This window comes from Pseudophryne corroboree, chromosome 1, assembly GCF_028390025.1.
Source record: "Pseudophryne corroboree isolate aPseCor3 chromosome 1, aPseCor3.hap2, whole genome shotgun sequence".
NCBI classification, from domain to species: Eukaryota; Metazoa; Chordata; class Amphibia; order Anura; family Myobatrachidae; genus Pseudophryne; species Pseudophryne corroboree.
This window is the reverse complement of record NC_086444.1, coordinates 756,788,015-756,815,383: the sequence shown is the minus strand read 5'-3', so window position 1 is coordinate 756,815,383 and position 27,369 is coordinate 756,788,015. Positions and strand designations below refer to the sequence as shown.

The 27,369-nt window shown below is 46.5% G+C and overlaps 1 protein-coding gene across 5 annotated transcripts in view; it reads left to right on the top strand.

Moving 5' to 3' along the window:
• The first annotated feature begins 2,138 nt into the window (after positions 1–2,138).
• Positions 2,139–27,369, top strand: part of FAM13A (family with sequence similarity 13 member A) — a 398,835-nt gene continuing 373,604 nt past the window's right edge. For all 5 annotated transcript variants that reach the window (XM_063917175.1, XM_063917158.1, XM_063917167.1 and 2 more), the window contains exons 1-2: positions 2,139–2,273; positions 16,242–16,392. In XM_063917175.1, the coding sequence (XP_063773245.1) occupies positions 2,227–2,273; positions 16,242–16,392 (198 nt within the window). In that variant the 5' untranslated portion in view covers positions 2,139–2,226. The remainder of the gene's footprint in view (positions 2,274–16,241; positions 16,393–27,369) is intronic.

Sequence of the window (27,369 nt, the reverse complement as noted above, 5' to 3'; positions counted from 1 at the left end):
TACTGGCCTTGGCTTCGGCTAGGCGTGTGTCAGAATTGGCGGCTTTGTCACATAAAAGCCCCTATCTGGTTTTCCTGCCGAAAGTGGTTTCATCTTTTCATATAAACCAACCTATTGTGGTGCCTGTGGCTACTACTGACTTGAAGGATTCCGAGTTGCTTGATGTGGTCAGGGCTTTGAAGGTTTATGTAGCCAGAACGGCTAGGGTCAGGAAAACAGAATCTTTGTTTATCCTGTATGCTTTCAACAAGCTTGGTGCTCCTGCTTCAAAGCAAACTATTGCTCGCTGGATCTGTAACACGATTCAGCAGGCTCATTCTGCGGCTGGATTGCCGCTGCCAAAATCAGTTAAGGCCCATTCCACTAGGAAGGTGGGCTCTTCTTGGGCAGCTGCCCGAGGGGTCTCGGCATTACAGCTGTGCCGAGCGGCTACTTGGTCAGGTTCAAACACTTTTGCAAAGTTCTACAAGTTTGATACCCTGGCTGAGGAGGACCTTGTGTTTGCTCATTCGGTGCTGCAGAGTCATCCGCACTCTCCCGCCCGTTTGGGAGCTTTGGTATAATCCCCATGGTCCTTACGGAGTCCCCAGCATCCACTAGGACGTTAGAGAAAATAAGATTTTACTTACCGGTAAATCTATTTCTCGTAGTCCGTAGTGGATGCTGGGCGCCCGTCCCAAGTGCGGACTTCTTCTGCAATACTTGTATATAGTTATTGCTGCAATAAGGGCTATGTTATTGTTGCATCAGGGTTGCACTGATGCTCTGTTGTTGTTCATACTTTTGACTGGGTAAGTTTATCACAAGTTATACGGTGTGATTGGTGTGGCTGGTATGAATCTTGCTCTGGATTTCCAAAATCCTTTCCTTGTACTGTCAGCTCTTCCGGGCACAGTTTCTCTAACTGAGGTCTGGAGGAGGGACATAGAGGGAGGAGCCAGAGCACACCAGAATCTAAATTCTTTCTTTAAAGTGCCCATGTCTCCTGCGGAGCCCGTCTATTCCCCATGGTCCTTACGGAGTCCCCAGCATCCACTACGGACTACGAGAAATAGATTTACCGGTAAGTAAAATCTTATTTTTTATTGCCTTTTCCTGTGTGGACATCTTTGACTTAAGAAGATTTTATTTTTAATCAAATATTTTTAAGTATTTTTTTCCCCTTATTATTTATTCCATATGCATTAGAAGTTAAAATGCAGGCTCTTGTGAATATGGCTAACCTGCTAAGATAGCAATAGGAATTGTTATATACAGTAAATGTGGCCATACACTAGTGCGACTTCTCAGAGGGGAGAAGTCGCATACGTTGCTCTACATACATCGTAAGCAGTCCTTTTGCATACGATTTATAGTATGCAATCCCAGCCAAGGCTGCCGGAGCCAGCTGCCTCCGAGAAATCTATAGTGCAGCCTCTGCAATCTACAGGCTCCGATCCAATGAGCACGGGACCGCGCATCGGATCGGATTGACCTGCAATTTGCCACTTTTCATCAGATTTCTCGGCCCGATGAATCGAAATCTGATGTAATCTGGCAAAATCGCATTAGTGTATGGGCGGGATGTGGTCAAGATCCCGCCGGACGGGATCCCTGCGGTCAGAATACCAACACCGGGATTCCGACCGCCACAATCCAGACACATTCTTCCTCTGTGGGTGTCCACGACACCCACAGAGGGAGAATAAACTAGTGTGCCGAGAGTAGCGAGGCACCATACCCGCATCGTGGCGAGCGCAGTGAGCCCGCAAGGGGCTGTGTTGCGCTTGCCCCCCTGTCGGGATTGTGCAGGTCGGGATCCTGGTGTCGGTATTCCGACCGCCGGGATCTCGTACTGATCTCGTATGGGCACCTTAAGTGTAATATGTTTAAAACACATTCAGTATTTATTTATTTTTTGAATCTGATTTATGGTGTGCACCATTCCATCACTACACTTGGTAGTGTATTTACAAAGTAATGGCTTTTGCTAGCTGCTGCTTCTCAGCAGGTTTGACCTCAAACTATAAAGCACTAATAAAATGACAGTTGGAATGGATTGTAATTGTACAGCATCTGTGTGCGCTCAGACTGTTGCTCATTGTTTTCACAGAGAATCAAAGAGAAACACAAAGAAAAAATGTCTTGAAGGGGCTAATAAAAGAATTGCCGGATACACACTACAGCCTGCTGAAGTACCTCTGCCACTTTCTAACGCAGGTGGTTCAACATCATGCAGAAAACAGAATGAATGTCTACAATCTGGCTACAGTCTTTGGACCGAGCTGTTTTCAGTAAGATATTGGTCACTTTTACTTTCTTTTTTTCCATAACTCTTGGTCTTTGCAGGGATGGGCTGTTAAAGGAACATTTTCCTTATATTTTTGTAAAAGTATCTGTAGCCCCCTTGTCACTATTTAGGCACTATGAGGCGCCTGGCTGGGCAGTGCACCTCCTCCCTCCCACTTGATTTGCCCTAGCTAGATTGTGAGTGTGAGCAGTATAAATATGCCAGTTGGGTGCCACACCATCTCAAGTTACAAAATAAATGTATTTATTTTGTAGTACTTTCTCTTGCACAGATATTGGTTTACACTGCAGGGGTGGCCAATCAGTCAGCGACAAAGAGCCAAGAAATTTTTTTGGAAATGCCAAAGAGCCGACACCATGTGTACGCCAAAGGCACGTGTGCAAAAATGGGGCGTAGTCTTGTGCCCGCTAGGCCACACCCATTATAAAATATATTGAAAAAGCCAGATCCAAAATAAAATACATAGAAAGGGACAAATCCACATAAAATACATTTTAAAAGACACATCCACATAAAATACATTAAAAAAAGCCAGAGCCAAATAAAATACATTTAAAAGCAAGATTAACTAATACACTTCAGTTCCTCCATGTGTCACTCCAGCCCCCATGCGACTGTAGTAGCCCTTCATGTGTCCAGAAGACCCTGCTCCAAAGCCGAGGTGGTCCATGCTGAGGTAGCTGTAATCCCCATTCGCTTGCCAGTGGGTTCTCCCCTAGTATCCAGCTCCCTCGGTCAACTTAGTGACGCTGGCACTGCTTGCCTGGCTGGAGCACAGTGGTTTCTGGATCTTTTGCGGTCACCTGACCTCAAGTGTCAGGAGCCGCATCTGAATGAAGAGCCGCATGCGTCTCAAGAGCCACTGGTTGGCCACCACTGGTTTACAGAGATGACAAAAAATATGCACATCTCCAATACCTCCTCCTGCTCTCATGCCTGTTTCAAATAGTCTCTGAGGTGGAACAGAATTGTCAAAACAGCTCAAAGTACCTTTGCTCGACTCTGCAGTAGTCACCCCCTACTCCAGTGGTTCCCAAACTTTCTTGAATCACAGCAACTTAGATTGTCAGCATTTTTTTCATGTCACCAATAGGATAAAAAAATGTTAGGATATATTTTGAAAAATTGTTTTCTCTGACGTCCTAAGTGGATGCTGGGGACTCCGTAAGGACCATGGGGAATAGCGGCTCCGCAGGAGACAGGGCACAAAAGTAAAAGCTTTAGGATCAGGTGGTGTGCACTGGCTCCTCCCCCTATGACCCTCCTCCAAGCCTCAGTTAGGTTTTTGTGCCCGGCCGAGAAGGGTGCAATCTAGGTGGCTCTCCTAAAGAGCTGCTTAGAGTAAAAGTTTTATTAGGTTTTTTATTTTCAGTGAGTCCTGCTGGCAACAGGCTCACTGCAACGAGGGACTTAGGGGAGAAGAAGTGAACTCACCTGCGTGCAGGATGGATTGGCTTCTTAGGCTACTGGACACTAGCTCCAGAGGGACGATCACAGGTACAGCCTGGATGGGTCACCGGAGCCGCGCCGCCGACCCCCTTGCAGATGCTGAAGAGAGAAGAGGTCCAGAAATCGGCGGCTGAAGACTTCCCAGTCTTCTTAAGGTAGCGCACAGCACTGCAGCTGTGCGCCATTGCTCTCAGCACACTTCACACCAACGGTCACTGAGGGTGCAGGGCGCTGGGGGGGGCGCCCTGGGCAGCAATGAAAGTACCTATGCTGGCTAAATATACATCACATATAGCCTCTGGGGCTATATGGATGTATTTAACCCCTGCCAGGTTGTCAGAAAAACGGGAGAAGAAGCCCGCCGAAAAGGGGGCGGGGCCTATTCTCCTCAGCACACAGCGCCATTTTCCCTCACAGAACTGCTGGTGGGAAGGCTCCCTGGCTCTCCCCTGCACTGCACTACAGAAACAGGGTTAAAACAGAGAGGGGGGGCATTTTTGTGGCGATATTATTACATATTAAGATGCTATAAGGGAAAACACTTATATAAGGTTGTCCCTGTAAAATTATAGCGTTTTGGTGTGTGCTGGCAAACTCTCCCTCTGTCTCCCCAAAGGGCTAGTGGGGTCCTGTCCTCTATCAGAGCATTCCCTGTGTGTGTGCTGTGTGTCGGTACGTGTGTGTCGACATGTATGAGGACGATGTTGGTGAGGAGGCGGAGCAATTGCCTGTAATGGTGATGTCACTCTCTAGGGAGTCGACACCGGAATGGATGGCTTATTTAGGGAATTACGTGATAATGTCAACACGCTGCAAGGTCGGTTGACGACATGAGACGGCCGGCAAACCAATTAGTACCTGTCCAGGCGTCTCAAACACCGTCAGGGGCTTTAAAACGCCCATTACCTCAGTCGGTCGACACAGACACGGACACTGACTCCAGTGTCGACGGTGAAGAAACAAACGTATTTTCCATTAGGGCCACACGTTACATGTTAAGGGCAATGAAGGAGGTGTTACATATTTCTGATACTACAAGTACCACAAAAAAGGGTATTATGTGGGGTGTGAAAAAACTACCTGTAGTTTTTCCTGAATCAGATAAATTAAATGAAGTGTGTGATGATGCGTGGGTTTCCCCCGATAGAAAATTATTGGCGTTATACCCTTTTCCGCCAGAAGTTAGGGCGCGTTGGGAAACACCCCCTAGGGTGGATAAGGCGCTCACACGCTTATCAAAACAAGTGGCGTTACCGTCTCCAGATACGGCCGCCCTCAAGGAGCCAGCTAATAGGAGGCTGGAAAATATCCTAAAAAGTATATACACACATACTGGTGTTATACTGCGACCAGCGATCGCCTCAGCCTGGATGTGCAGCGCTGGGGTGGCTTGGTCGGATTCCCTGACTGAAAATATTGATACCCTTGACAGGGACAGTATTTTATTGACTATAGAGCATTTAAAGGATGCATTACTATATATGAGAGATGCACAGAGGGATATTTGCACTCTGGCATCAAGAGTAAGTGCGATGTCCATGTCTGCCAGAAGATGTTTATGGACACGACAGTGGTCAGGTGATGCAGATTCCAAACGGCACATGGAAGTATTGCCGTATAAAGAAAAAGACACCGTCTTTCAGCCTCAGTCCTTTCGTCCCCATAAGGGCAAGCGGGCAAAAGGCCAGTCATATCTGCCCAGGGGTAGAGGAAAGGGAAGAAGACTGCAGCAGGCAGCCCCTTCCCAGGAACAGAAGCCCTCCACCGCTTCTGCCAAGTCCTCAGCATGACGCTGGGGCCGTACAAGCGGACTCAGGTGCGGTGGGGGGGTCGTCTCAAGAGTTTCAACGCGCAGTGGGCTCACTCGCAAGTGGACCCCTGGATCCTACAAGTAGTATCCCAGGGGTACAGATTGGAAATTTGAGACGTCTCCCCCTCGCAGGTTCCTGAAGTCTGCTTTACCAACGTCTCCCTCCGACAGGGAGGCAGTATTGGAAACAATTCACAAGCTGTATTCCCAGCAGGTGATAATCAAAGTACCCCTCCTACAACAAGGAAAGGGGTATTATTCCACACTATTTGTGGTACTGAAGCCAGACGGCTCGGTGAGATCTATTCTAAATCTGAAATCTTTGAACACTTACATACAAAGGTTCAAATCAAGATGGAGTCACTCAGAGCAGTGATAGCGAACCAGGAAGAAGGGGACTATATGGTGTCCCTGGACATCAAGGATGCTTACCTCCATGTCCCAAATTGCCCTTCTCACCAAGGGTACCTCAGGTTCGTGGTACAGAACTGTCACTATCAGTTTCAGACGCTGCTGTTTGGATTGTCCACGGCACCCCGGGTCTTTACCAAGGTAATGGCCGAAATGATGATTCTTCTTCAAAGAAAAGGCGTCTTAATTATCCCTTACTTGGACGATCTCCTGATAAGGGCAAGGTCCAGAGAACAGTTGGAGGTCGGAATAGCACTATCTCAAGTAGTTCTACGACAGCACGGATGGTTTCTAAATATTCCAAAATCGCAGCTGATTCCGACGACACGTCTGCTGTTCCTAGGGATGATTCTGGACACAGTCCAGAAAAAGGTGTTTCTCCCGGAGGAGAAAGCCAGGGAGTTATCCGAGCTAGTCAGGAACCTCCTAGAACCAGGCCAAGTGTCAGTGCATCAATGCACAAGAGTCCTGGGAAAAATGGTGGCTTCTTACGAAGCGATTCCATTCGGCAGATTTCACGCAAGAATTTTTCAGTGGGATCTGCTGGACGAATGGTCCGGATCGCATCTTCAGATGCATCAGCGGATAATCCTGTCTCCAAGGACAAGGGTGTCTCTTCTGTGGTGGCTGCAGAGTGCTCATCTACTAGAGGGCAGCAGATTCGGCATTCAGGACTGGGTCCTGGTGACCACGGATGCCAGCCTGAGAGGCTGGGGAGCAGTCACACAGGGAAGAAATTTCCAAGGAGACTTCTCTCCACATAAATATACTGGAGCTAAGGGCAAGTTACAATGCTCTGAGCCTAGGAAGACCTCTGCTTCAAAGTCAACTGGTGCTGATCCAGTCGGACAACATCACGGCAGTCGCCCACGTAAACAGACAGGGCGGCACAAGAAGCAGGAGGGCAATGGCAGCAAGGATTCTTCGCTGGGCGAAAAATCATGTGATAACACTGTCAGCTGTGTTCATTCCGGGAGTGGACAACTGGGAAGCAGACTTCCTCAGCAGGCAAGACCTCCACCCGGGAGAGTGGGGACTTCATCTGGAAGTCTTCCACATGATTGTGAACCGTTGGGAAAGACCAAAGGTGGACATGATGGCGTCCCGTCTGAACAAAAAACTGGACAGGTATTGCGCCAGGTCAAGAGACCCTCAGGCAATAGCTGGGACGCTCTGGTAACACCGTGGGTGTACCAGTCGGTGTATGTGTTCCCTCCTCTGCCTCTCATACCCAAGGTACTGAGAATTATAAGACGGAGAGGAGTAAGAACTATACTCGTGGCTCCGGATTGGCCAAGAAGGACTTGGTACCCGGAACTTCAAGAGATACTAAGAAGGGACTTGCTTCAGCAAGGATCATGTCTGTTCCAAGACTTACCGCGGCTGCGTTTGACGGCATGGTGGTTGAACGCCGGATCCTAAGGGAAAAAGGCATTCCGGAAGAGGTCATCCCTACCCTGGTCAGAGCCAGGAAGGAGGTGACCGCACAACATTATCACCGCATTTGGCGAAAATATGTTGCATGGTGTGAGGCCAGGAAGGCCCCCACGGAGGAATTTCAACTCGGTCGATTCCTGCATTTCCTGCAAACAGGACTGTCTATGGGCCTCAAATTGGGGTCCATTAAGGTTCAAATTTCGGCCCTGTCGATTTTCTTCCAGAAAGAATTGGCTTCAGTTCCTGAAGTCCAGAAGTTTGTCAAGGGAGTACTGCATATACAACCCCCTTTTGTGCCTCCAGTGGCACTGTGGGATCTCAACGTAGTTCTGGGATTCCTCAAATCACATTGGTTTAAACCGCTCAAATCTGTGGATTTGAAATATCTCACATGGAAAGTGACCATGCTGTTGGTCCTGGCCTCGGCCAGGCGAGTGTCAGAATTGGCGGCTTTGTCTCACAAAAGCCCATATCTGATTGTCCATTCGGACAGGGCAGAGCTGCGGACTCGTCCCCAGTTTCTCCCTAAGGTGGTGTCAGCGTTTCACCTGAACCAGCTTATTGTGGTACCTGCGGCTACTAGGGACTTGGAGGACTCCAAGTTGCTAGATGTTGTCAGGGCCCTGAAAATATATGTTTCCAGGACGGCTGGAGTCAGGAAAACTGACTTGCTGTTATCCTGTATGCACCCAACAAACGGGGTGCTCTTGCTTCTAAGTAGACGATTGCTAGTTGGATGTGTAGTACAATTCAGCTTGCACATTCTGTGGCAGGCCTGCCACAGCCAAAATATGTAAATGCCCATTCCACAAGGAAGGTGGGCTCATCTTGGGCGGCTGCCCGAGGGGTCTCGGCTTTACAACTTTGCCGAGCTGCTACTTGGTCAGGGGCAAACACGTTTGCAAAATTCTACAAATTTGATACCCTGGCTGAGGAGGACCTGGAGTTCTCTCATTCGGTGCTGCAGAGTCATCCGCACTCTCCCGCCCGTTTGGGAGCTTTGGTATAATCCCCATGGTCCTTACGGAGTCCCCAGCATCCACTAGGACGTCAGAGAAAATAAGAATTTACTTACCGATAATTCTATTTCTCGTAGTCCGTAGTGGATGCTGGGCGCCCATCCCAAGTGCGGATTGTCTGCAATACTTGTACATAGTTATTGTTACAAAAATCGGGTTATTATTGTTGTGAGCCATCTTTTCAGAGGCTCCGCTGTTATCATGCTGTTAACTGGGTTCAGATCACAGGTTGTACAGTGTGATTGGTGTGGCTGGTATGAGTCTTACCCGGGATTCAAAATCCTTCCTTATTGTGTACGCTCGTCCGGGCACAGTATCCTAACTGAGGCTTGGAGGAGGGTCATAGGGGGAGGAGCCAGTGCACACCACCTGATCCTAAAGCTTTTACTTTTGTGCCCTGTCTCCTGCGGAGCCGCTATTCCCCATGGTCCTTACGGAGTCCCCAACATCCACTACGGACTACGAGAAATAGAATTATCGGTAAGTAAATTCTTATTTTTAAACTAAGTAAATTGCAGTGCATATGTCTTTCTTATGTAGTAGTGTACATTTGTACATCTGATCATGTTTTATGATTGGCAGCCACTAGCACTGGTTTTGCCTGTCACTGTGACCATAAATAATTTGATCTGGTCCTAGACCACCAACCCACGACACGCCAGGGTGCCTAGGCACACAGTTTGGGAACCACTGCCCTACTCAATTTGAATGACTCTCCCTGTACACCATTTTCCTTTCACGTTGTGCCTTTCTCATCCCTGCATCAGCACTATACTGACTGGCCCGTCTTTCCCTTCTGCTCGCAGTCTATGTTGGCTGAAAAATGCTGATGGCAGCTTGCATCCTATAAAATCTGGCCCTATATTGTCTCAATGCCTCTGTTTCGTGAGGTGCTACCCCTCACTACACAATGGGGGCAACTCTTCCTAGCAACCCTGTATGGCACTTCTCTTGCAGTACAAAGTACACATAGGCCCTTCACAGAATAGCAGCACTTCCCAATCCTACTGTTGGCAACTTCTGCTGCCTCAGTCCCCTGTATTGCTGTAAGCCCTTTCTGACTGTTGGGGGCTTTGTACTGGGACTCCCTTTCTCTTTAACCCCCTTCGCTACAGAGAAGGAATGGGGCTTGTCGTCTGCATGTACATTAAGGTGGTAATTCCAAGTTGATCGCAGCAGGAAATTTTGTTAGCAGTTGGGCAAAACCATGTGCACTGCAGGGGAGGCAGATATAACATGTGCAGAGAGAGATAGATTTGGGTGTGGTGAGTTCTATCTGCAATCTAAATTGCAGTGTAAAAATAAAGCAGCCAGTATTTACCCTGCACAGAAACAAAATAACCCACCCAAATCTAACTCTCTCTGCACATGGTTTTGCCCAACTGCTAAAAAAATTTCTGCTGCGATCAACTTGGAATTACCCCCTAAAACTGCAGAGGATGAGTCCCACTCATGTGCAGCAAAGAGCCCCCGTTTACTTTCCTTCATTGGCACTTATCACCAGAGGGATTGGGATTGCAAGAAGAACCCCCTTCTCTGAAAATGCCTCCATAGGCATAAAACAGCTACCGCCATCCTCCAGGACCAGTTCTGAAAAGCTACACTTTTTGGAGCTTCGTACATTGAAATCACACCGCAATGATGGGGACTGTGATCTTCAGCTGTAGTTAGCCTTTTGCAGACGATTTCTTTGACATTTTCTGCATTAGTCTGTTACAGTATATAGTGGTGATAAATAAAATTCTACAGAAACTGCAGTTTATGTATAATTTTTAAGAAAACCCACTTTTATAAATATGCCCCTACATTTTTTGGACTGCACTATTGGTTTAAACGTACCTGTGGTGAGAATCATGGCAAGGGGAATTTCTTATGTTTGTACCCATTTGCTCAGATATGACTGCATGATGGGCCTACTAATTCATAATTGTATGCAAACCAGATGGTTTGTGTACAAATATAATGTTTGTGGGTCTGGGCAGGCGATGTGCAGGATGGGTCTTGCAATGTCGTTCGCATTCCCTTGTCAGCCACCGCATGACTGACATGCTGCGGCATCTGGGGGGCACTGTTCTTCAAAACGGGGGCATGTCATCCTGGTTTTGAAGGAATAGTGGGTCCAGGGTCTGGATTGTCAGATGCAGACTTGATGGAGCCTAAAGCCATCGGAAATGGCGACTAATGGTGATCCGAGGCTGTGTCCTGAGACACAGCACTCGGATAGTCGGTAATGCAAACAGGAGGCATCTATCACCTACACATGCCTCCTGCTACATTAGAATTTTAATTAGACAGAAGCGGCTGTGCAATTCCTTACAAACATGAATCAGGTCCAATGCTTATTAAATAAATACATGTACTGTTCTAAACTACCAATAAAAGTCCAATCTGTCCCCAAATATATAAAACCCACCAGGGTATCTGGTGAGATGATATTACTGGGGAAATTAGCACATATTGTTAACATGACATTATGATTTTCATTAACATGGTTATGAAGGGGTTAAGATGGCTTCTGGAATATAATGTGCAGTTAAGCTACTAATGACAGCCTGGAATGCACTGGTATTTTCCAGAATTATCTTTGTACTCTGTACTAAGTATTGATTTTTGCTGCTTTTTTCTGTGCCTACCTGTTTTTCTATCCTGCAGCGTGTTCCCATAGCTTGGCCACTGTTACACTGGGATCCGGTCTGAAGATCGACAGTGTCTAGGTCGACAATGTTTAGGTCGACCACTATAGGTCGACAGTCACTAGGTCGACATGGATGGAAGGTCAACAGGGTTTCTAGGTCGACATGTGCTAGGTCGACAGGTCTAAAGGTCGACATGAGTTTTTCACATTTTTTTTATTTTTTTGATTTTTTTCATACTTAACGATCCACGTGGACTACGATTGGAACGGTAAAGTGTGCCGAGCGAAGCTAAGGCACCATGCCCGAAGCATGGCGAGCGAAGCGGTGCACTAATTTGGGATCCCGGTCACTCTACGAAGAAAACGACACCAAAAAAATAAATAAATCCTCATGTCGACCTTTAGACCTGTCGACCTAGCACATGTCGACCTAGAAACCCTGTCGACCTTCCATCCATGTCGACCTAGTGACTGTCGACCTATAGTGGTCGACCTAAACATTGTCGACCTAGACACTGTCGATTTGATGAACCACACCCGTTACACTATCACGCCTCACTAACTGGCTTCTAAATTCCTATGAATCAAGTGGTTTGTATGTATGTATGTATGTATGTATGTATATATCATATCCTGGTTTATTTCATTACCTGTGGCGACGGTTGACGAAAGGTAAAGCAATCAGTGTGCTTTACGTGACTGATATTACTGATAAACAATTAATATGTTTTATCATCATAGCTTGTATAATCCAAGCTTGTTATCCAATCATACTGTGTTAAACTAAACTATCAGGTTACACTGGTGTGAGGTTAATGTTCATGACTCATGCGCCCCTATTGTATTTTTGATGAGTGATTCCTTGCATTATGCTGCACCCAGTAACTGTGTTCTAGAACTTACAAAGTTCAGATCATCATGTGAACAGAGGCATGTACACTTTTACATGCAACTCTCTGGGTGTGAATCCAATTTATTGGCTCCTGTTCTCAAATGTTACACTCCCTTTACAGAAGTTACTTAGCAAATCATTTATACTTGTGTGCAAACTCTTGGGGGTATATTTACTGGGTTACATACGTTATCCCTGCGAGCAGGATGCCGGCTGTTTATTTCTCGACAGCGGCATCCCGCCCGCCAGAATGCCGGCAGCGGGGCGAGCGCTAAGAGTCCCCTTGCGGGCTCACTGCGCTCGCCACGCTGCACTTGCCACACGATCTATTCCCACTCTATGGGTGTCGTGGATACCCATGAGTGGGAATAGCCCTGGTGCGCCGTGATTCCGGCTGCCGGTATTGACGGCTGTCGGGATTTCGGCTTCGGTATCCTGAACGCCGGCATTTTAACTGCATGCCATATTTACTTGCCCATAGCAACAATTCAGATTCTACTTATTTATCTAGCATCTTCTAAAAGACAATACTAGAATCTGATTAGTTGCTATGGCCAACATCTCCTCCTTTATAAACTCATTCTTTAATAAATATATATACCCCTTAGAATACACAGAAAACTATCAAATAACTCTTGATTGGATGTCTAATAACAAATAATGAAATAAGTGTAGTGATGTTGTTTGTGCCACAGATGGAAAATCTGTTTTGTATTAAAGAACAAAGCTATGTGGTGCTTCAAAGGTGTAACCACTTTGGCAGAGGGAGCATTAATTGAAATAGCTATTGAATACACACTTATCAAGAACAATTTACCTAGAGAATGCGTCAATCTGTGCCCACAATGTTTTGGTATGGAAGCCAATGAATAATTAGATTATGCTAAATTTTATGTAAGTGCATGTAAAATGGATCATGTGAAACATTAGTTTCCTATTTATACTTACATGTTGCATGCTACTGAATGATTACAAGTATCATTTTTATTATTGAATGATTTTTAATTCTATGATAATAGTGTATGTCTTCCCTGAAGAAGTCAGGAGTAGAAATGTGGCGGATACCAAAGGGGGTGGGACATTGTGACTCTCATCATTAGGGGGCCAAAATATTGTCATTCTCATAGAATTATCTCATTGGCTCCATCCCCTCCACATAGACCCGCAATGCATTTAATTGTCCTCCCCCTCCTTCCCACTTCACTGGGAGGACCACCCACTCTTCCGAGTGCCAGGGGACTACCCGAAAATTTGGAAGTAATAGGTAAGTATGGTGTATGTATAAACAAAAGGCAAAATGCTATACAGTATAAAGGTTTCCTGTTTATTATAGGTATAAATAACTCTGAAGGCTGGTCTGTCAAATCATCTCCTAAAGCCACAAAATCAGATTACACACACATTTTATAGTTAGTTACTGTGTATACAATGTAAATAACTTAGAGATATTCTAAGAACATAATAGAGTGTAATACAGACAGACATAACACACTTCCAGACCATATGAAATGTAGGTGTAGATGTTTGAAGCAGCGATAAGAGTGGAAAAGTGTGCCATAGCAACCAATCAGCTGCTACATAGAATTTTATAGAGTGCACTTGATCAATGTTACTTCAAAGCTGATTGGATGCCATGGCAAACTGCACCACTGGCTGACTTCTCCACTCTTATCACTGCTCATACATCTACCCTCTTGGGACAAGTTAACATTATGATGGGTGACAGGCAGCTCTTGTCGGGGTCTTTATATGTGACATGAAGTAATGCCACCTCTTTGTAGTTATTCTGACATCAGAACGACAACTCATTCACTGTTAAATGGTGTTGTCCTGAAAGACCATTAAAGTAAAGGGGGTACACACGGAGAGATCCGTGCTTAAATTCTAATCAATCTGACTAGATTGCTTAGAAGTTAAGCACTGATCTCTCTGTGTTTATGCCCCACAGTGATAGCGATGCGCGGCTCCGCGCGTTGCTATCGCTGGTACTAGATTGGCCTGCATGCAGGCACAATCTAGCGGGTTGCTCAGTTCACCGCGGGGTGGAATGAGCGCCCCCGCGGCCCCCCTCGCTCAGCAAACATTGCGCTGTGTGTTGAGCTGGGGAAGAGATGTGTGCTGAGCGGTCTGTGCTAGATCACTCAGCACACATCTCTCCCTGTGTGTACGGGACTTAACAAGTCTGATATCTGAGCTTGGTTTTGTATGGAGGTGATACATATGAACTGTGACTCTGTGTGAGAGAATTGACTGACCAGGGATGAACATTTGCAGCACTACAATACAATGAGTGGAGTTCTGCTAAATAAATGGAAAGTACATGAAATGTACACGTGTTGTTATCTGCTGCTTATGTGATCAGCAGGACTACATACAGATACATAGCTTTGGTCAGTGTGTGATAAATATTTGTGTGTACCAGAGAAGTACGAAAGCGGAGACAGAAGGACATCACTGTCCTGATAACAATTACCACAGGCACTGGCACCTAATGCGACACACCCGGGGATGAAACCTGTGTAAAGAAGTGATCTGTGTTCCTGTATAATGGGGGTCATTCCGAGTTGTTCGCTCGTTGCCGATTTTCGCTATATTGCGATTAGTCGCTTACCGCGCATGCGCAAGGTTCGCAGGGCGCATGCGCTTAGTTATTTTACACAAAAGTTAGGTATTTTACTCACGGCATAACAAGGTTTTTTCTTCGTTCTGGTGATCGTACTGTGATTGACAGGAAGTGGGTGTTTCTGGGCGGAAACTTGACGTTTTCTGGGCGTGTGCGAAAAAACGCTGGCGTTTCTGGGAAAAACGCGGCAGTGTCTGAAGAAACGGGGGAGTGTCTGGGCGAACGCTGGGTGTGTTTGTGACGTCAAACCAGGAACGAAACTGACTGAACTGATCGCAATAGCTGAGTAAGTCTCGAGCTACTCAGAAACTGCTAAGAAATTTCTATTTGCAATTCTGCTAATCTTTCGTTCGCAATTCTGCTATGCTAAGATACACACCCAGTAGCGTGTGCAATGCTGCTAAAAGCCCCCCTCGTTCTATGTAGGAGCCATTATTGTCATTAAGCCACGAGGGAGCAGCCGTTGCCTACGGCCATCTATGGGGTCACCTTGGATTATATATTGGGTCCCAAGCATTAACACGAATGGCAGTAACACAACCATCCCTATTAATTGAGTATGTGGAATTCAGAATTGCACTTTCCTTCAAAACGTAACTTTCTAATGTATGTGCTTGGTACAAACTTTTTAATTTACTATTTTGCTTTTAAAGTATGTTGTTGTTTTTTTTTTTTTATAGGGTAATGTAATGCGTCTGTGAATTAGATACCATTGACTCCAATATTACTGGCTGCTTAAGTATTGTGATAAACAGTTGCCCCCATGGGGCTCCTTGGGACATTAATGTAAAATGGGTCAGGGAATAGTGTAGGGGATGTCTTGCACGTCATCTTAGTTTCCTACCAGAGGAACGCCCACATGTTTTTTGGGCCAAATTTATATTTTTGTGACTTCTATCCGTAGAAATGTAGACGCTCGCCACACACGTCTCTATTCCCAGTCGTAGTCCACTTGGATAGTAAATCAAGCAAATGTTGGGAAAACATTTACACCCTGCCCCCAAAAATGTGTCAACTATTGTCATGTCGACTTTTTGTACCTGTCAACCAAATGCATGTCGAGCATATGATGTCGACCTATTACTGTCTACCGAAACACACTAGATCTGTCATCCGGATACCGATGTAATAGCCTGCAAGTTGTGGGATTTCGGCAATGTACAGATGTAACCACGCTCATTGTGGCTGCCTAGTCACACCTGCGCCTTTGTACGGTGGGATGTAAATATTTCCCTATAATGTTATCTTAATGGCTGCTGGTGTGAATAAGGCGCACGCCAGCATGCTCGATGGCAATATTCATTTCATGGCAAAAGCAGGTTGGTTTTGCCTCAAAACAAATTACTGCATCACTAACACCTGTTGGCTGCAACTTGCAGGCTATTACATTTGGGTTGAACAGTGTAAGAAACATACTCTTTAATTTCAGAACTAGATTACCATATGGCAGTGGTTCTCAAACTCGGCCCTCAGCACCCCCACACAGGTCACGTTTTCCAGGTCACCCGGCAGCTGCACTGTGTATGACCAACTGTCACACTTTAAAAATCCAGAGATGACCTGAAAAACATGAACTGTGTGGGGTCCTGATGACCGAGTTTGAGAAGCTGTGCCCTATGGTGATATGGAATACAGAAACTGTAAAAGGGAAACTAAATGTGTGCTCTCTTTATAGTGTGGCTCCCGGCTTTGAGGGCATGAAGGAGCAGGAGATATGCAACAAGATCATGGCAGAGCTGTTAGAGGATTATGCTGAGATCTTTGAATGTGAGCACACAGAGAAGGATGGGTTATGTGAAGACATTGCCAGGATTATTACGGTAAAAGTAAGTAGAACATAGGTTTTCCAACATGATACGGTTGCATTGTATAAATCTGTGCTATGACAATACACTGATAAGTACTTGATAAGGAAGATATAGAGAAAAAATAATGTAGTCACTCAAGTGAAAAGTAAAGACTAGCCACAGCATTAAGACATAGGGGTATATTCAATAAGAGTCGGGTCCATTCCGACATGCAGTTGTCGGAATGGACCGACAACCCCTATTCAAAGAGCGACCAAATCCGACTGTCAGATTTGGCTGTTCCCTGTGTCCTGTCCTGCCGCTGATGTCAGCGGCTGCCGGGAGTGCTTACAGCAGCGGCGGGGGGAGCAGCGTGAGGCGGCTGGTGGGGGATCTTCCAGCGGCGGCCGGAGCTGGCAGCGGGAGTGATGTCTGCGGCGGCACTACAGGTACTACTCTCATCCCCGTAGCCCGCCGCACCGCTCCCCGTCTCCTCACCTCAGTCCGACTTGTTTTCAAGTCGGATTGAGTTTGTCGGAAAGGGGGCCAGAACCTATCGGATTTGGACCCGTTTCCGACAGCAGTAGGTGGATCGGCGGATATTCCGCCGATCCACCTGCTTTCCGACAGCATTTCCGACAAGTCGGGTTTCCCAACTTGTCGGAAAAATGTGCCCCTATTGAATAGGTCAGAACCCCTTCTGACCTATTCCAGTCGGAAACTGCCGTCTTTCCAACAAGACGGCAGTTTCCGACTCTTATTGAATACAGCCCATAATTGGGCAGTATTCAAATGATATATCACGCCCAATCTCCTTCCTAAAGTGATCCCCGTTATTATGCATATTGTGCCCATAGTAATCAGGTATAGCTGTGTAAAGGGTTGGGCGCCCTCACTACCTCAGGGGTAACGAGCTGAAATGATTATGCCACACCCGTCAGCAGAAACAGAACGGGTATGGTAGAAGGTGAAAATAATTGAATACCACTCAATAAATTGTAAATGAAAAACAACAGAGGTCATTAGAATGTTCACAATTTTTGTGTTGAATACTAGCTACTTAAGTGTATCTCTCCCAGCAAAGCAGATTATATTTAGCTTTTTTAGATAAATGGGTCACCAGTAGTAGTAGTTGTGCTAATATTATTGTGTTATATGTGTGGAGAATATTAAAGATTCTATCTTATCAAAATGATAAAGAAATATACTATGCATAAGTCACTCGAAGCGCTGCTTTGGGGTCCTGTGCATTTTTTATACATGAAAACGTCTTGTTCCCAGTGTACATATCTGCCGAGAAGCCCCTTGTGTGCATGGTGCAGTTGCTGCAAGGAAACAGAGGTACTAGCTGCGTGTTCAGTTGCTTTCACCCACTTACATACCTTCCTCCCTACTTCTTCATAATGGGAATCAGGGGCAGTCTGAAAATGGTGCGTGGCCTTGCTGGAAAAGAAGACCTGTGAGCAATGGTCCCCCCTTTTGTCACACTGGGGGCATGGCAAGCACTTAAGGAGTTGCTGGCCATGCACCCTGGCCCTCTCCCAGTGGAAAAGATTCCACACGCTGGCATCTTATCACCACATACTGTATTCTGCAAAGCAGAGTAACGGGTGACGGGGCCTCCCAACCCTCCCCTTCCCCACCATGGAACACTGCGGCCCTCAGGTGGACAGTGTCTGAAAAGCAGAACGGTTAGGAGGTATGCACTTATAATTTATCTTACTTATACATTGATGGTCCCTGTACATCACTACATTCATCACAACATGGCCCCCAACTGAGGCATTTTGAACCCTCACCACCCCAGATCTCTTGGATGTAACCAATTTAAAATTGAATACAAGAGGCACTGACACACTAGTGCAGTGTTTTTCAACCACTGTGCCGTGGCACACTAGTGTGCCCTGAGCAGTCTTCAGGTGTGCCGCCATAGAAGCACAACCAGGCCCATCAGTGTTTGCCGCTACTGAGGCCCTGGAATGATCAATACTGGTCGGTTTAGTGGTTGCAGGGCCAGTTCTTATTTTGGACCCGGGCAGTGTTGGGCTCTTCTGGCTTTCTCAGATGTGGCTCAGGCGTTACCTATGGAGAAGCTGCAACATGACATCCTAGGACAAGCAACTGCACCATGCATCACCATTATATTTGAGTGTGCCTTGGCAATATTTAAATCTTGTTCAGTGTGCCGCGAGATGTAAAAGGTTGAAAATCTCTGCACTAGTGTAACATGATCAAAATTCTTCCCTAGTTATTCCTAAAGAAATTGTTTGTATTGTGTGAGAGTATATATTTATTTTACTTTTTCTCTAGTCCAGAGGTGTGCAAGTTGTGTATTGGGCTCTCAAGTGGTGGAAACATAGAATCTGTTTTTTGGATACTTAAGGGGTCAAAGAACAATGGTACACTGCCACTTGGGGTCAAAGAACAATGGCACAGTGCCACTTGGGGTCACAGAACAATCATACAATCCACAGAGCAGTGGCTCGCTGCCACTTGGTGTCACAGAACACTGGCATAGTGCCACTTAGGGTCACAGAACAATGGCACAGTGCCACTTGGGGTCACAGAACACTTATACAATCACAGAACAGTGGCTCGCTGCCACTTGGGGTCACAGATTAATGACACCGTGCCTCTTGCGATCACAAAAAAATCGTACAATTCACAGAACAGTGGCTCGCTGCCACTTGGGGTCACATAACAATGGCACACTGCTACTTGAGGTCACAAAACAATGGTACAATGCCACTTGGGGTCACAGAATAATAGCACACTGCTTCTTGGGGTCACAGAACAATGGCATACTGCCACTTGCGATATCTGTTCTGGACCAGTTTTGAGCAACAATTAGAAAAAACGGAACTAATGACATATTGGGTGAAATGTAATGAAGTCCGAATTCGGCAGGCCATGTAGGATGCCGGCTGAACTCAGACATTTTTAAAGGGGCAGTCATTTACAAGGCTAAACCATGCTTTGTAAATGTTTGTCCCTTTAAGAAAACGTCCGCGTTCAGCCGGCATCCCACATGACCTGCTCAACTCGGATTTCATTACATCCCGGCCATTGTGTTATATGACAAAACATCATCTTATATGTTAGCACATGCAAATTATAATGTTGTTTTAATTAAATATCTGATGGAATTTAGTCATGGTGATATCTTGATGTGAAAAGTGGACCTCCACTCATATAGGTAAAAGATGGCCAGAGCTTTACAGTTTGCAGGTTTCCTCTGCTGCTCTCAAACAAACTGTATATCCCTGTCTACTATCTATGATAATCAATATTTTCTATCACACCAATAGAAGTCTATTTGTTACCTGCTTGTTTAGAAAATCTAAGGCACAGCAATCCTGACTGCAGCAATGATGAGTTCTAGCACTCCTCATCTAGAACAGTAGTCTGCCATAAGTAGGGTTTTTAATAGCGTATTATGAAGTGTTCAGTCTTTTCTGTGTCCTTGCTGAAGAGAATGACACCTTTGTGTCATAATACTGCCTTTATAAATCTTGTTTGATGCATGCAGTTACATGAAACATTATCAGTATTAGATTTCAATCTTGCAAGTGCATCCATATACTGTACATGCAGCCGGTCTATTTTAGTCTGTTTTTAACAGTAAAACCTTGCTACATTTAACTCCTATCTCACACCTGTCTAACCAACAGAGATGAGATTTGAAGTTTGTTGAGTCACTGAACTCTGTTGCAATTTGAAAGCAGCAAGGGATATCTGTTGCAATTCTTTCAACCGCAAGGGATATTTACAAAATTTTAACACATACTATGTGACTGTGATTAATTTATGAAATGATACCACAAGCATCTCTTGTATGGTTTTGCTTTTCCTCCATACTCATGAGTCAGACCTGGCAGAGCCCTAGTCCGCAATAGTTATGAAATCAAAATGTACATTTTCTCTTACGTCCTAGAGGATGCTGGGGTTCCATTTAGTACCATGGGGTATAGACGGGTCCCTTAGGAGCCACTGGCACTTTAAGAGTTTAATAGTGTGTGCTAGACCCTCCCTCTATGCCCCTCCTACCAGACTCAGTTTAGAAAATGTGCCTGGAGGAGTCGGTCACAGCTAGGGGAGCTCCTAGGAGTTTTTCTGGTTTTTAATTGTTTTCTGAGTTTGTTAGGTTACAGGAAGGGTGCTGGCAACAGCCTACCTGCTTCGTGGGGCCTAGGGGGGGGGGGGGGGGTGTAGGAACCAACTCTTGAAGTTAATGGTTCTCTATCTCCACTGACAGGACACTGAGCTGATCATAAGCCCACGAGGCGACCGCTCACACCCGCAGCACGGCCGCCACCCCCTAACAGAGCCGGAGGAAAGAGGAGTTGTGAGTATGGCCCGCGGGTCGCTGGTGGGAATGGCGGCACAAGGGTGGGAGTGCAGCTCTGACAAGACTGCGCTCCGGCAGGCTCAGAAACACACTGTGTAGGCGTGTGAGGGGCGTCCTGGGCCAGCGCAATTCACCCTAAACTGGTCACAAGGCAAACAAGGGCTAATCCCTGCTGTTAGTGACAAACACCTCAGGCCAGTATAAACAACTTAGTGCGGGTTCTCAGGAACAGAAACCTGGTTCTGTTTCCTCAAAATCTTCAGCATGACGGTGGACCTCCCAGCCTGGAGATCAGGCAGGTGGGAGCGAGACTAAAAAATTTCAGTCACATATAATATTGTAGACCAGGGGTACAGACTGGAGTTTCCCGAAATCCCACCTCACAGATTCTTCAAATCAGGCTTACCAGCTTCGCTGACAGAAAGTGCTATCCTACAGGAAGCCATTCAAAAATTGGTTCAAACAAATGTTATTGTTCCAGTTCCACCTCACCTAAGACACAAGGGTTATTACTCAAACCTGTTTGTGGTACCGAAACCAGACCGTTCGGTAAGGCCGATATTAAACCTAAAGTCATTGAATACAAACTTGAGGGAAGTCTAATTCAAGATGGAGTCTCTGAGAGAGGTAATCTCAGGTCTGGAGGAGGGGGGAATTCCTAGTATCCCTGGATATCAAGGATCCGTACCTTCACATTCCGATCTGACCATCTCACCAGGCTTATCTCAGATTTGCGCTACTGGACTGTCACTATCAGTTCCAGGCACTGCCATTTGGTCTCTCCACAGCACCAAGTGTGTTCACCAAGGTCATGGCAGAGATGATGCTACTCCTTCACAGGCAGTGAGTGAACATAATTCCATATCTGGACGATATGCTGATAAAAAGCATCTTCCAGGGCGAGGTTGTTGCAGAATATTGCTCTCTCAACTCGACTACTCCAGGATCATGGGTGGATCCTGAACCTTCCAAAGTCACATTTGGAGCCGAGAAGGAGACTGCCCTTCCTGGGGATAATACTCGACACGGAAGTGCAGAGGGTGTTTCTACCGGTGGAGAAATCGTTGGTGATCCAATCAATGATACGGGATGTCCTGAAGCCAGCCCCGGGTATCGGTTCATCAGTGCATTCGCCTTCTGGGGAAGATGGTAGCCTCCTACGAGGCTCTACAGTACGGAAGATTCCATGCAAGGTCATTCCAACTGGATCTCCTAGACAAATGGTCGGGATCACATCTTCACATGCACCAACTGATACGCCTGTCGCCAAAAGCCAGAATTTCACTGCAAACTTCTCACCTACTCGAGAGCTGCAGGTTCGGGATTCAGAATTGGATTCTTTTAACCACGGATGCAAGTCTCAGAGGTTGGGGAGCAGTCACCCTAGGGGAAAACTTCCAAAGAAAGTGGTCAAGTCTGGAATCCATCCTTCCGATAAACATTCTGGAACTAAGGGCCATATACAATGGCCTTCTACAAGCGGCGCATCTTCTGCAAGATCAAGACATTCAGGTTCAGTTGGACAATGTAACGGCAGTGTCCTACATAAACCGACAGGGCAGAACGAAGAGCAGAGCGGCAATGTCAGAGGTAACAAGAATCCTCCTCTGGGCAGAAAAGCATGCAGTGGCGCTGTGAGCAATCTTCATTCCGGGAGTGGAAAACTGGGAAGCGGACTTCCTCAGCAGACACGATCTCCATCCAGGAGAATGGGGCCTCCACCCGGAGGTGTTCGCAATGGTGACAAGCTGATGGGGTGTACCTCAGATAGACACGATGGCCTCTCGCCTTAACAAGAGGCTTCGGAGGTACTGTTCCAGGTCGAGAGACCCACAATCAGTGGCGGTGGATGCACTGGTAACTCTGTGGATGTTCCAGTCAGTGTATGTGTTCCCTCCACTTCCACTCATCCGAAGAATTCTCAAACTAATAAAAAGAACAAGAGTTCAGACGATCCTCATTGCTCCGGACTGGCCAAGACGTACTTGGTACGCGGATCTTCTGGAATTACTGCTGGAGGATCCGAGGCCTCTTCCTCTTCGCGAGGGACCTTCTTCAACATGGGCCATTCACCTATCAAGACTTACCTCGGCTATGTTTGACGGCATGGAGGTTGAACGCCAGAGCTTAGAAGGGCATTCCGAACAAGGTCATCCCTACCCTGATACAGGCTAAGAAGGGAGTAACCTCTAAACCTTACCATCGGATTTGGAAATAGTATGTGTCTTGGTGTGAATCCAAGAAGTTTCCTACGGTGGAGTTTCAATGGGGGACAGTTTCTCCTCTTTCTGCAAGCAGGTGTGGATGTGGGCCTACGCTTAGGTTCCATAAAGGTCCAGATTTCTGCCTTGTCCATTTCCTTTCAGAAACAACTAGCTTCTCTCCCTGAGGTTCAGACATTCTTGAAAGGGGTTCTGCACCTTCAACCACCCTTTGTGCCTCCTACGGCACCTTGGGATCTTAATGTGGTACTGCAGTTCCTGCAATCGAATTGGTTCGAGCCCTTACAGGAGGTGGATGTCAAGTTTCTTACTTGGAAGGCTGTCACACTGTTGGCATTAGCATCTGCTAGTTGTGTGTCGGAATTGGGGGCATTGTCATGCAAGAGCCCCTATTTGATTTTCCATGAGGATACAGCTGAGCTCAGAACGCGTCAGCAATTTCTTCCAAAGGTTGTGTCAGCTTTTCATATCAACCAACCTATTGTGGTGCCAGTGGCTACTGACTCCTCAATTACCTCAAAGTCCTTGAATGTTGTGAGGGCTTTGAAAATTTATGTGAAGAGAACTTCTCATCACAGGAAGTCGGACGCGCTATTTGTAATTTATGATCCCAACAAGATTGAGTGTCCTGCTTCTAAGCAGACGATTTCTCGCTGGATCAGGCTTACTATCCAGCATGCTTATTCTACGGCAGGCTTGCCGTGTCCAAAATCTGTTAAGGCCCACTCTACTCGTAAAGTGGGTTCTTCGTGGGCGGCTGCCTGGGGTGAGACACCCCAGGCAGCCGCCCAGGAAGAACCCACTTTACGAGACGGCTTTGCCGAGCCGAGCCGAGACGGCTTTGCCGAGCAGCTTCTTTGTCAGGGTCAAACACGATTTCTAAGTTCTACAAGTTCGATACTTTGGCCTCTGAGGACCTAAAGTTTGGTCAATCTGTTCTGCAGGAACCTCCGCACTCTCCCTCCCATACTGGGAGCTTTGGTACATCCCCATGGTACTAATATGGACCCCAGCATCCTCTAGGACGTAAGAGAAAATCGGATTTTAATTACCTACTGGTAAATCCTTTTCTCGTAGTCAGTAGAGGATGCTGGACACCCGCCCAGTGCTTCGTTTTCCTGCATTGTTACTTTAAGTATTGTTGGTTCAGTCGTTGCTGAATCGTTTCAAGTTGGTTAACTTGGCTTTCCTTTTGTTATGTGTGAGCTGGTGTGAATCTCGCCACTATCTGTGTATTTCCTTCTCTCGAAGTATGTCCGTCTTCTCGGGCACAGTTTCTAGACCGAGTCTAGTAGGAGGGAGTTAGAGGGAGGGGCCAGCCCACACTATTAAACTCTTAAGGTGCCAGTTGCTACCAAGGGACCCGTCTATACCTCATGGTACTAAATGGAACCCCAGCATCCTCTTCGGACTACGAGAAAAGGATTTACCGGTAGGTAATTAAAATCCTATTTTTATTACAGAAGTTAGTAGTTTAGGGTGTGTACATATCCGGACGATATTGGCACGATTTGCCGTATTGGAATGACAATTCATGTTGATTGTCTATACCCCGCTTAACTACCATGGATCATATACAACATCATCTAGTCGGCCGCGCCGCATGGCCAACCGGAAGATATTGTGTGAGACATTGCATAGTAATGAAGGACAGAACTAAATGTTGCTCCGTCCTTCATTACATCGTCTTATGTGTATGAGCAATCTGGCATGATCCAGGTCAAAGGGAATTCACCCCGACGGCCCATTTTACAAGTTTGTACCCACCCTTAGAATGTATGGAGGTATTCATTGTATTGTTTAGCTGTTGAGTTCTATAATAAGGCATCTTCTTGAAAATTGTACATGGTACTGGATATTCTTGCCAGTTACAAAGCTGCAAAAAAAAAAAACATACGTAAAACTAGACAAGTATAAGTTAACAAGATTGTGCAGACATGAGGCAGAAGGTAATGAGAACCCTGCTTGAAAGCATTTCATTCTAGATCAGAGGTTCCCAGCTACAGTCTTCCATTCACACTAACAGTCCTGTCTTTGAGGATAGCCGTACTTGAGCACAGGTGACTTAATTAGTACCTCAGTTATTATAATTTAACCATTTGTGCTCAAGCCTGGAAATAATTACAACGGGGACTGTTAGTGTGCCTTGAGGACCAATGTTGGGAAACACTGTTTTAGATGGTGGAGGCACTGCAGCCACAATGGGAGATGGTGGGACTGCATGGAGATCTGGTAGCTAACTGTACCCAGCAGGAGTAGGATACACTGTAATGAGGTAGGTCCGAGAGGATACTTGAAAGATTTGAGGATGGAAGAGTTTCTGCTAAGGTAGCGTAGGGAGACCAGCACAGGAAAGTCATGGATGAGGTAGTGAGATGTAGTCATCGAAGACGCAGGTCAGGAAGGGAATTTTGGGAGCATCAGTAAAATGACTAATAAGAGCACAAAGAGCACAATTCACCACGCATATAATGTATGGTCAGCCCATATAGTTACTATACAAATATATGCCGCTAGTGTAGTCCTTAAAAGTTTTAAAATTAAAAAGTCTGGCAGATAGTTAAATTAAATCAGTTGTTCCCCTCTTTTCTTGGGGAGGTGTTACCACCATCAATAACATTGGTACTCAAGTCTGTTCCTCTACTGTGGCAGTATGAACTTAGGGGGTTATTCAGGTCAATGCGACCGCAATAACCCCGGCAGTGGCGTCAGTGCGCACGCACAGGTACCATCCTGTGCATGCTCGGTCGACAAATGCGATGTGATTTGCATTGGCTGCAAAAGCCTGATTGACGGGCAAAGGCGTTCGGGGGAGCCCCAACAGCGTTGCATGGGTAAAACGGGGGTAGGTCGGCACCATTTTCGGGGTGGCTACGTGATGTTACATGCAGCCGCTCCGATCTAAAAATTGGCGGTGGACCTCCTGCATACGCAGCCTGGCTGCGGCTGCAGGGGGTCATCCACAGTTGCTGCGACCGCAATTAAATTGCGGTCACAGTTACTGGGCAGGCCATTCTGCATGCTGGGCGTCCCCCAGCATGCGAAAGAACAAATTGCAGATTCTGCTTTTTAGCAGAATTTGCAATCCATACAGAATAACCCCTTTAATCTGTTTTTCTCTGACGTCCTAAGTGGATGCTGGGGACTCCGTCAGGACCATGGGGATTAGCGGCTCCGCAGGAGACAGGGCACAAAAGTAAAAGCTTTAGGATCAGGTGGTGTGTACTGGCTCCTCCCCCTATGACCCTCCTCCAAGCCTCAGTTAGATTTTTGTGCCCGGCCGAGAAGGGTGCAATCTAGGTGGCTCTCCTAAAGAGCTGCTTAGAGTAAAAGTTTGTTAGGTTTTTTATTTTCAGTGAGTCCTGCTGGCAACAGGCTCACTGCAACGAGGGACTTAGGGGAGAGAAGTGAACTCACCTGCGTGCAGGATGGATTGGCTTCTTAGGCTACTGGACACCATTAGCTCCAGAGGGAGTCGGAACACAGGTCTCACCCTGGGGTTCGTCCCGGAGCCGCGCCGCCGACCCCCCTTGCAGATGCCGAAAAGTGAAGGTCCAGAAACGGCGGCAGAAGACTCTTCAGTCTTCATAAGGTAGCGCACAGCACTGCAGCTGTGCGCCATTGTTGTCACACACTTCATAGCAGCGGTCACTGAGGGTGCAGGGCGCTGGGGGGGGGGCGCCCTGGGCAGCAATGATAGTACCTTATTCTGGCTAAAAATACATCACATATAGCCCCTGGGGGCTATATGGATGTATTTAACCCCTGCCAGGTCTCAGAAAATCGGGAGAAGAAGCCCGCCGAAAAGGGGGCGGGGCCTATTCTCCTCAGCACACAGCGCCATTTTCCCTCACAGAAATGCTGGTGGGAAGGCTTCCAGGCTCTCCCCTGCACTACAGAAACAGGGTTAAAACAGAGAGGGGGGGCACTTATTTGGCGATATGTATATATATATATTAAAATGCTATAAGGGAAAAACACTTATATAAAGGTTGTCCCTGTATAATTATAGCGTTTTTGGTGTGTGCTGGCAAACTCTCCCTCTGTCTCCCCAAAGGGCTAGTGGGGTCCTGTCCTCTATCAGAGCATTCCCTGTGTGTGTGCTGTGTGTCGGTACGTGTGTGTCGACATGTATGAGGACGATGTTGGTGAGGAGGCGGAGCAAATTGCCTGAAATGGTGATGTCACTCTCTAGGGAGTCGACACCGGAATGGATGGCTTATTTAAGGAATTACGTGATAATGTCAACACGCTGCAAGGTCGGTTGACGACATGAGACGGCTGGCAAACAAATTAGTACCTGTCCAGGCGTCTCAAACACCGTCAGGGGCTGTAAAACGCTCATTTACCTCAGTCGGTCGACACAGACACAGACACTGACTCCAGTGTCGACGGTGAAGAAACAAACGTATTTTCCTTTAGGGCCACACGTTACATGTTAAGGGC